This window comes from Gavialis gangeticus, unplaced genomic scaffold (assembly GCF_001723915.1).
Source record: "Gavialis gangeticus isolate Ggan-Ray unplaced genomic scaffold, GavGan_comp1, whole genome shotgun sequence".
Classification (NCBI taxonomy): Eukaryota; Metazoa; Chordata; order Crocodylia; family Gavialidae; genus Gavialis; species Gavialis gangeticus.
The window spans coordinates 88,671,141-88,682,166 of NW_017729031.1; the positions used below are offsets into that span (position 1 = coordinate 88,671,141).

Sequence of the window (11,026 nt, forward strand, 5' to 3'; positions counted from 1 at the left end):
ATCCAGGCTGACCTAGACAGGCTCAGCAAATGGACGGACGAGAACCTCATGGCGTTTAACACTGAAAAATGCAAGGTTCTCCACCATGGGAGGAAAAACCTGCAGCATTCTTATAGGCTTGACAGTGTTATGCTGGCTAGCACTACAAAAGAAAGAGACTTGGGGGTCATCACTGACCACAAGATGAACATGAGCCTGCAATGCAATGCTGTGGCTAGTAAAGTGACCAAAATGCTGGCTTGCATCCATAGATGCTTCTCAAGTAAATCCTGGGCCATCATTCTCCCCTTGTACTTGGCCTTGGTGAGGCCGCAGCTGGAGTACTGCATCCAGTTTTGGGCTCCACAATTCAAAAAGGATGTGGAGAAGCTTGAGAGAGTCCAGAGAAGAGCCATGCGCATGACCAGAGGTCAGGAAAATAGACCTTACGACGACAGGCTGAGAGCCATGGGACTCTTCAGCCTGGAAAAGCGCAAGCTCAGGGGTGATCTGATGGCCACCTATAAGTTTATCAGTGGTGACCACCAGTACCTAGGGGAATGTTTGCTCACCAGAGCGCCCCACGGGATAATGAGGTCGAACAGTTATAAACTACTGCAAGACCATTTCAGGCTGGACATAAGGATTTCTTTACTGTCCGAGCCCCCAAGCTCTGGAACAGCCTGTCATTGGAGGTTGTTCATGCACGTACATTGAACACCTTCAAGAGCAAACTGGATGCTTATCTTGCTGGGATCCTATGACCCCAGCTGACTTCCTGCCCTTTGGGCAGGGGGCTGGACTTGATGATCTTCCAAGGTCCCTTCCAGCCTTAATGTCTATGAAATCTTGGGCAGTACTGTAAAATAGCATTAAACTTAGCATACAAAAATCAACATCAAGAAACTAATATCTTCTGTATTTGCCATCTCCCCACTAATAAGTAATCACTTAAATGAGCAATCTCTTATGACTTGCTGGTACAGTCATAATGATACTATAGGTGTCTTCAGTGAATTAGATCAGGAATAAGTATATTCAGTATCACCCCTTGCCAGCATATAAGTTAAAACACTTAAAATACTGAACTTTTCAAAAAATCTTTATTTGACTGTTAAGTATGGTTTCAGTAACCATTTTTCAGTTCTTTGACTAGCAAGGTAAAAGGGGCAAATTTGCAAAACTAGGTATGATATTTCTTATAAATCACAGATTGGCTTAACAGCTGAAAATAATTGTATCCTCCCTCAGTCATCACTTAAGGCAAAGCACTGAAATACAGTAATGATCCTTTTATTTAGTTTTCAGTGAACTATAATTATGTTTGCCCTACAGGATCCCTTAGAAAGAGCAACCATACCATATCTTAAATATAAATTCAATCTGGCACTTCCTAGAGGTATAAATCATAGGTAAATTATTTTGAATCTTTCTCAACATTTCCCCAAGGATGTGTAATTCAGCTCAACAGTCAATTTCTGATTCCAGTTTGGATCATTTGCCATCCACTGTGGTCATGAAAACAAAGTGACCACTTCTGTCATTGAAATCAATGAGAGAACTATCTTCATTTGGAGCACAATGCACAACTGGGCTGCATCCAGACATGCGTGGACATTTGGTTCCCCAGGGAAAAGTAGTGGTGGTGCACCTTGTGCTCCTGCTAATTGTCCCTGGGGAACGCCTGTGCCACACATGCTCTGGTGCGCAGCAAGTTACACCAGGTTTGGAGGGGGAGGGAGGGGGGAAGACCAGCATTGGGCTGGGGCCACTACCCTTATCTAGGGTCCTGGGGGCCTCCCAGGGCTGCAGCAGTAGCTGTCCTGCCTTGCAGAGCCTGACTGGCAGTGGAGTGCAGCTCCAGCCAGCCAGGCTCTGGCTCTGGGCGGCTCCACCGCAGGCTCCATCTCATGCAATACTGCTTTATTTTTGACCCCTGGAAATCCAGGGGTCAAAAAAACCCTGTGTGCTGTTCCCTTGCAGTATGGAGAACAACTGAATGTGCAGTATGTGGTGCCACACTGCACGGCTGCATTTGTCTCAATCCAGCCCAGTAAACTAACTGCATGCCAGAGAGAAATACAGAGTTGCTCAAGACATGTAATGAAAAATGAACTTCAAGTAAAGCCAAAACAAAGGAATTTAAAGGTTTGTCTTATCTAATCAAGACTTCAGGAAATCATTTTTGATTCAGGGAATTTCTAGAGTACACAGTGTGGATTTTTTAGCACTTGTGTTAATAAAATCTGTCCCAAATGTTCAGAAAGTTATTTAAAGGTGTATTAGCTGAAGCACCATGAAGTAGATGAATAGAACATCTCATTTGTAATTTAATCTTGGACAATCCACTTCAGTATTTGAATTTCAGTGGGTCAGTTACTTGTATTTTTGATTGGAGTCTTTTGCATGTACACCACATAGATACTTAGTAACACAACAAAATCTCTCCTGTAACTACAGAAGGGCAGTTCCTGAAGGGAAAAATAGCAGAGAAAGTAGAAACATTCAAAAAAATTACCTGTACCATGTTACCGGACCAAACCTCATAATCTGAACAATCCGTCACTACCGATCATGATTTTTTGAAAGGTTTTTTGAAAGGTAGATCATTTCTACTAGCAGAGGACAGTTTAGAATAAAGAAGACAGCTAGAGAGACCTCTCCTTTAAGATGCCCTCTCTATTTTTTGGCTGTTAGAATTTACAGAACAAGATCGGCAAACTTCAGCAGATCTCACCCTCCAAAGCTGCAAGCCTAACCCCCTCATTTGTTGCCGATGCATTTAAAAGGCCTGGGCTCTGTTGAGAACTCCTAAAGGAGCTGGTCATTGCTAATCCTGTCAATTTTCCAGTACAGGCATGCACAATCAGAAATACTGATGGTAGCCAAGTTCCAGCTAATTATTTTTTTTTTTTAAGAAAAAACAGAACAAGTACTGTAGGGAACAGTTTTTGTAAGGGGGTTAACACAATGATTTGGTTATCACAGCAATAAAATACACGCCTCAAACAAACAAAATATAGAACTTCCACTAGGGGGACCACAAAGACCAGTTTCATAAGCAGAATACTTTTAGCACTGTATTTTTCCCTGAGGAACACATAGGAGCTCTTTTCAAGAACAGTCAAACTTTCTAAGTATAGGAGTTATAGTAGTTAACTGCATTAGTCAATCAAGCCATATTTGCTCTTTTTTTCATACTTTCTGCCCCGATAATTTTGAACACTTTCCACGAATGACCCCCTTCATCCTCTCTCAAATTCCTCAAGACATGCTTGCAATTCTGATGAGCATACAAAGCTGCCACCTGGTACAGACCACATGGATGCTATGTAATTTCTAATCCTGATTTTATGAGCCTTAATTTTATCAATAAATATTCTTCTCTCTCCCACCAACATAAGTGTTTAGTGGCATCTTCTGTCATATCATTAGACCTATTTAGACATATTTAGTTGCATCTTTATGTTATATATCTATTTATGTGGTAATTATATGTAACAGATCAATTGCAGTTGCACATAAGAACAGAGACAAAACAATGTTCTGTATATGTACAGTGCTAAGAAAACCACCACCACAATTACTCATTGGGATCTGCAGGTATGAAAATAAACAATAATAACAAAAACAACAGCTTGTTTTTTTTTATTTTTGACCAAAACTGAGATTAAATCTTTCCATGGATGTGAGCTACGTAACAGACACTTGTTAAACTCCAAGAATTCACAGATTATGGTATTTTGTGAAATGCTGTGTAAGAAATTAAATGATCTTTACCATCTTGAAAGACCCTTTCCACATTCAGCCCATAAGTAGCACAGGTTTCATAGTAAGTGCATCTCTTCAAATCATTTGACAGCTTCCTTGCTCTGACATCATCAATGACACGAGGATTACTGGAACTTATAGCATCTGTAGTAGCAGTAGGAAAAAAAACCCACCATTAGCAATTGCCCTTCTCCATATCTTTAAGCAACACTATATTATATTTAACAAAAAAGTAATCATATCAAGCCCAACAAGTAATCCAAGAATATATGAAATCTTCATCCAGCAGTCTGCACAGTTTATATAAATATATAAAAGGAATTGTAGTTTGTGCACAACCTGAAATGACATCACATGCTCATTCTAAAATGCATCAAATACCATACAGCATTATTTTATTGCTTCTGACAGCTATACATACTTTTATATGAAAACTACCATTGTTTTAATGAGAAATAATATATAACAGTTTATGTTCTATTCTCTCCCACTGACATAAGCGTTTAGTTATATCGTTAGTCATAGCTTTAGATACAAATACATCCTTAGATATATTTAACAGGCCTGTGTGAAGTAGTTAGTATTCACTTCGGATTCGGCCGATTCAGGGGACAGTGTTTTGATTTGGTGATTCAAATCACTGTCCTGAATCAATATGGCTGAATCTGATTCAGAGATTTGGCCACTGCCAAGCTGCCGAATCAAACAGGCCCCATCCTCCGCCAGCCCTCCCAGCCCCATCAATGGCTGTCCCGCCCAGCCCCAGCTCTTAAAAAAAAAAAAAGCTCTGCACACACTGGCTGCTGCCAGGCCAGGGAGGAGAGGGGGGAACCAGAGATCCCCGCTGCACCCCACTGCCCCGCACTGCATGGGGGGCTCTGCCACGAGCCCCCATCCCCTACCCACTATCCAGCCCAATCAATGGCTGCCTTGCCCAGCGCACCAGCCCCCCCTTTTTTTTTTTTAAGGTGTAGACTCACCAGTGGCTGCCAGGGGGGGGGGAGGCAATCCCTACTGCCCCACACTACACAGGAGGGGGAGGGGGCCTCTGGAAGAGCCCCCATGCAGCGCAGGGTAGTGGGGGGCAGCCTGGATCACCACCCCACCTGGCAGAAGCCAGTGAATGCAGGGCTTTTTTTTAAGAACCAAGATGCTGGGGCCAGGTGGGGCAGCCATTGACAGGGCTGGGGCAGCGGGCGGGGGTTGGAGGCTGCTCAGGGGGCTGTGGGAGCAGGCAAGGGATGGGGCCTGACAGGGGTCCTCCCATGGTCCCTTTCCCCCTCCTCCAGCCCTCCCCCAGCCCGCCCCTCACTTACCAGCACGGAGTCTGGGTCCAGCTCCCTGTGGTGGCAAGCAGAGACCGCCCGCATCTCTGAATCTCTCTGAATCTTTTCCAATTCAATTCAGAGAGCTTCAAATCGATTCGGACATTTCTGTTGGTCTCATGATTCAATTCAGATTTGGAGATTCGGCCACCAAATCGAGCCAAATCTCCCCCAAATTGAATCAGCACCCAAAACTTTGCACAGCCCTAATATTTGGTTTCATCTTTATGGGGTGGGGGTTTTGTGCGGGAATAAATCAAAGCTTCTAGGTATTTATGACTTCTAAGTTTTGATGGAAATTGCAAGTGCTCAATAAATAACTTTCAGTAAATTATCTTTAATTTATAGAAAATATCTTCCCCCTGAAGTGTTAAAGTTCTGTGGTTTTCCTCTGAATTCAACTACTACACGTTCAAGAAAATATCTACAGAAGTCATAGCACAGTTATCAATCACTGTTAGGAAGTATATCTCAGAGAAACACAGATAGGTGGAATCTTATTAATGAATCTCACTCAAAATCTTTTCTACTATATTCTATATGTAATTATAACCCAAAACCATGTCTTAGGTTACAACTACATATGGAACACAATTACAATAATTAAAGTAGTTAAAGAAAATTTGAAGTAATTAGAAATAATTATTTCATCAGGGATTTGATATGCTTGAACTCTAATGAAAAATGTATCTTCCATATTTATGCTTTCATACTACTGGAATTCACCAGGCAACCTCATACAATATTTTGTAATTAGATAAGAAATTGGAAACTAAATTTTACTTGAAGATAACAGAGATTCATCTAGCTTACTGGACGGAAAACAGTAATTGTGTCTAGTTACAGGTGAATTCATAAAATACAGCCAATGACCCTGAAATCATAAAATGACTCTGAATACCTAACTCTCATTATTATGCACTACTCCATACCTGGTAGGTTACAGATTAAATTTATTTTAAAAATATTCATGGATAGTTGGGTATACAAAACAGTAGTAAAATAAATATTGTGTCATCTCCTATTGTAACACAGAGGCCTAAGTGGATGAAGGTTATGTTTGCACATGCAACCTTGAACTACCATGTTTCACAACTTGCATGTTTAATCATGAAACATAAAATGACAGCTCCATGTAACTGTACTATATAGTATTGCCCATTTCTTGCACAAAAACAAAAAAAGTCATTACGGATCAAGAATTAGCCTCCAATGAATTCCAAAATATACACTGTAAGTTCCATAACTCTCCCCTAATGCCCAGCACATGGTTTTTGTCCACAAGAGTGCTCCTTAACTCCTACATACTTTTTTATTTTCAGCAGTGTGCTGTTTTAAACATTACACATCCTACAAACACTTGAGTTAACTTTGCATTTCATTTACCTGAGCGTATGTCCTGAAGGTGAATTCAGGGGCCCAGCGGTATGTTAAATGGAGTTTTCACCTACACCACTTGACAATTTTTTTTCTCTCATCTCCTTGGAGGGAAATACAGTTGCCCTCTCCACAATGCAATGAATTTCTCAGAAACTTTGGCTCGCTCATGCTGCCCAGATTCCCTTTGGCTTGCTCTGAAGTCCTGATCTGAAACTCACTACTCACTAAAAAGACTTTGCCTGATTGTTGGAGTTTGGTTATAAAAAACCCAACAATGAGCTTAGGAAAACAAACCTATACACACTTAGAAGATAATTTAGATGGGCCAGATTAATTAGAACCATCTTTTCTTCTAGGATAAGATCATGCACAGCTCTTCAGAAACCCAGTTCTCAAAATTCATATATCACCTAAGGACTGATCTACACTATATTCCCTTAATGTTGCCTTCTTATTTCAAAAGAGGCTAAACAATTTGTGCTTTAACCAGAACACTCTCCTGTAAGAGAACAATTCAAGACAGTTTCAAGGGACACAAAGGATTGCAAAGCAAATTGTTCTACCTATAATTAAGGGATATTCACTGAATATCCAAATACACCCAAACTGACAATACGTTTTGCTACTGACACCCCATGAATTTAACCTTTTTAACATAATAATAGGAAGTCACTGAGAGGATGGTACTTGCTGGTACCATCATAAGCAATACTTAATCAGTTATCATGCTTTCACTTCAAAGGTAAGATATCAGATTGCTTCTATAGTTGACTACACTTGATCTTATACCATAAACCACTTGTACACCAGGATTTCCCAGTAATTGAAAGTGTTATTGCTCAGCTACCACTACTACTTTGCTTAGTGCTCAGCATTCAGAGAAATGCGAATTGACTAGGCAGTGCTTGGCATTCATGTCTCAAGTATATAATTTAAAAACTTGCAAATATTATGCATTTTGGTTGCCAATGTACCAGCTCAAATATATTATTTATATTTTGCTATTTCCTATCTAAATCAAGCAATTTAAACAACTGTGTTGGGAATGAAGTTCAGATATTTTTTTTAAAAACCAGCAGAGGGTGCTAAAGGCATTTGGCCAACAATGAACCTAAAATTAGCAAAATCAACCAACAGATCATCTTTTTTGGCTCTCAATTAGAATTCAGTACTGTAATCTAGATTGCACTTTTCCTTGAGGAATTAGGAAAGAAAGCACCCCTCTATTTTCCACCCTCTTTCAAAAGGCAAAAGTTCCAGTTTAGTGTGCAGGAGAAAGTCACTGACCCTCATAGGGACATAACACTTAGAAGCATCTTCCCAGTGAACTAGTTACAATTAATACGATTGCCAGCAGTAAGAGAGAGACACCTGCCACCATAAAATTTTGGGGAAAGGGAACCAACTCCTCCTCTGCCCCGCAACTTTCAACTTGAGTGGCAGTCACTTGAAGAAGCATGTGTCATTTACCCTTCCCAGTGCTGCACTGGAAAATTTCTATACAAACTCAGACAAGTTCATGGAAAGAGAGGGCACTGTTGAGTAGTAATTTTAGGTGGCTTCTGGAGCTCTTAACCCCTGAACTGGATGCACATTAACACCTTTAAGTGTCTTAAAGCACTCATTATTTGGCTTAAAATTACGCCACTCCTGGGCAAGATTATCTTTAATCCATGTAAATTTGTTCCCAAGATGTGGCTACTCCCTATACCAATTTTACGCAAGTTAAAGTCATCCCGCATCCCAGAATGCAGTGGGGCCCATCTCAAGTCAGGATGAGCTGGGACACTGGACTGCAGTGGGGCTGGGCATGGTGCCTTACCCCCTAGATGTATTAAACAGAGTGAGTGGCACAGTCCTGGAATAACCACCGGCCATGGTGCCTCCCGCCAACACCTGAATTGGCTCACTGCTCCCCCTGGACAGAGCAACCCCCACAACTGTGGAACTCACTTGCTCTGCCCAGAGGGAGCAGCAAGCTAGTCTGAGTTCTGGCTGGCAGGGGCAGTGAATGCCGCAGCCCTGGGTTCAGAGCCCCACCACCCCAGGCTCCCCCTGAAGCCGCACCCTCCACCAACAAGCAAAGTGGCGGCAGGAGACCCAGCCCCTGCTAGACAGCCCAGCCCGCACTCTCCCTACTCCACCAGCTCTCAGGCTCCAGCTTGGGCACTGCACTGCTGCGCTACTGCAAGCAGAGTCCAAAACTGCCAGCTCCCTGCTGCCCCAGGGAAGCAGCAACAGCAGCAGCTTGGCTCTGCTCTCAGGTCTGGCTCCTCCCAAAGAAAGGAGGAGGAGTGACCAGAGTGGAGGCTTTTTCCAAAATCAGTAAAACTTTATTCTATTTCCATTCTTCACCATTAACAGAAAACTCAGAGACAGCAATGTTAATTCCCTTGAACCAGCTTCCAAGGGAAGTGGTGCTAGCTCCTACCTTAGGGGTCTTCAAAAGGAGGCCTGATAACTACCTAGCTGGGGTCATATGAGCTTAAACTTACCAAGGGTTATATAACCCCAGTATTCATTCCTGCCCAGGGCAGGGGGTCAGACTTGATGATCTGCTTAGGTCCCTTCCGACCCTACATCTAAGAATCTATGGACCTATTTGTACAAAGATAATCCGTCTCCAGATAAAAACCTTAAATTGAGAATAGAGTGAACATGAGGGAACCCCCCCCCAAAAAAGAAAAAAATCCAACATGCACAATACTGCCCCCTATTCAAAGAAAATAAATTTTGATCTTTTTGGTTAAAGAAATACTTTGATCAAATCAGTTTCTTACTTGATAAAGTATGGCTGGGAATATGGTGATCAGTGGGCAGGACAAAAAAATAAAATAATTAACACACAGAGGCAGCAATTATTTCACCTGAATGAAAGTCTCAATATGGGTCCAGGGCTGTGGCACTTACTGCTCCCACCAGGTAGAGCCTGGATTGGCTTGCTGCTCCCACTGGCCAGAGGAAATGAGCTCCAAAGCCATGGCGCTTGCTTTGGCTGGCAGGAACAGCATGCCAGTCCTGCCCCTGTTCAACAAGCCTCTACTGGCAAATCACAGCTGTGCAGGTAAAGGCTAGTCAGAGATGGTTTTTCTCTTTAAAATGAAACTACTTCACCAAGTCAATCAACACTAATCTGATTAATATTAATCCGGCTTACAGCATAAGGTATAACAAGGACCAAAGACATCTACAGTGATGTACATTATAGTTCTGCTCAGTTTCACTGATCCCACATACACATTTAAAAAAAATAAAAGTGCAATTTTGAAGTTGACATTGGCCCATTCAGCAATCTGTTTCTGGTTTTTACTACGCTAGGATTTTTCATGTCGTCTACTTCCCTGTTTTTATCTGTCATCTGCTTCCGCCTTAATGCTCTGTTACTATTTTTTGCCATGTGCCTTCTCCCTACTTCCCCTGCTTCACACATCACTCTCTGTCCCCAGCCTCTCAAAATCCAAGCCAAGAAAACACTATCAGCACTAAATCACCTCTAAACTCTCTCACACTAGTGCAAGCTAAAAGTAAAGACATCTGAAATTGCACCTGCAATAGTTATGCTGATTGGGGCAGTGGGAGAGGAATCAACATGACAAATTCATCACATTTATCTTTTCCCTCTGCTCCCAAACAGAAACTTTTCAATACAACTGAACAGCAGCGCAGATGCTGGTGGTCCTGAAATGGTTCACAGCTACAAAATCCCATAGTCCTTTCATAACTTAAAACTGTAGATGGTTTATGGCAGTGGTACTCAACTTCTTCAGCTGGCAGGCCAGAAAGGCAATGGCCAATCCCTCTGTGGCCTGAATCCAGCAGGGCCACACCTGGTCACACCCAGAGCAGAAAGGGGCAGCCCGGCCTCAGTCCACCTACATGGTAGAAGGAGACTTGGGCCAAGCCAAAACTTGGACCCTCGGGGGAGGAGGCGGCATAGACTGGCCCCACAGGAGAAAAGGGGCATGGCCCAGCCCTACCTGGCTGGGTGGAAGCAAGTGGGTATGGTCTGGGGTCACAAAGAGAAGGGAGCGTAGTCCAGCACCAACCCAGATGTCTGGAGGGAAGGGGGCATGGCCTGGCTCTATTCTGGCCATGCACAGGTGCAGAGAGGGGCTTGCGATTTGGCAGGGCTTGCAATCCTGCCACTGCTCCCCTGCTGCCAAATATCCCAAGCTATGGGGAGCCCCATGGGCTGGATTCCAAGGTTCTGCAGGTTGCATTTGGCCCATAGCTGGAAGTTGAGCACCCCTGTTCTATGGCTATGATTCTACAAGATCACTCTTTTTCCAGGGAAAGATTTAAGTACTATTACGGGAGGTTTTCTGAGGTTCACACTCTGGTACCTGTGCCACTGGTTGCCTACCCCTGCTGTAGCACATTTAAAAATTTTTAAAAAAGAGAACTAAGTCTTACCTAAAGTATTTATACCAAAGGTCAGGCCTGTCCTACTGGTAGTCCACAGGCCACATACAACCCACAAAGGGTTAAACATGCAGCCCCCCCCCCCCCCCCCCAAAACCCCACCACCCCACCTCCTTCCCACCCCCCAATGGTCATGCCCCCCCCCCCCC

The 11,026-nt window shown here is 42.9% G+C and overlaps 1 protein-coding gene across 5 annotated transcripts in view; it reads right to left on the reverse strand.

The window, feature by feature from the left end:
* AGAP1 (ArfGAP with GTPase domain, ankyrin repeat and PH domain 1) overlaps positions 1 to 11,026 on the reverse strand; it is a 679,540-nt gene that overhangs the window by 434,118 nt on the left and 234,396 nt on the right. For all 5 annotated transcript variants that reach the window (XM_019523354.1, XM_019523357.1, XM_019523355.1 and 2 more), the window contains one exon: positions 3,760 to 3,894. In XM_019523354.1, the coding sequence (XP_019378899.1) occupies positions 3,760 to 3,894 (135 nt within the window). The remainder of the gene's footprint in view (positions 1 to 3,759; positions 3,895 to 11,026) is intronic.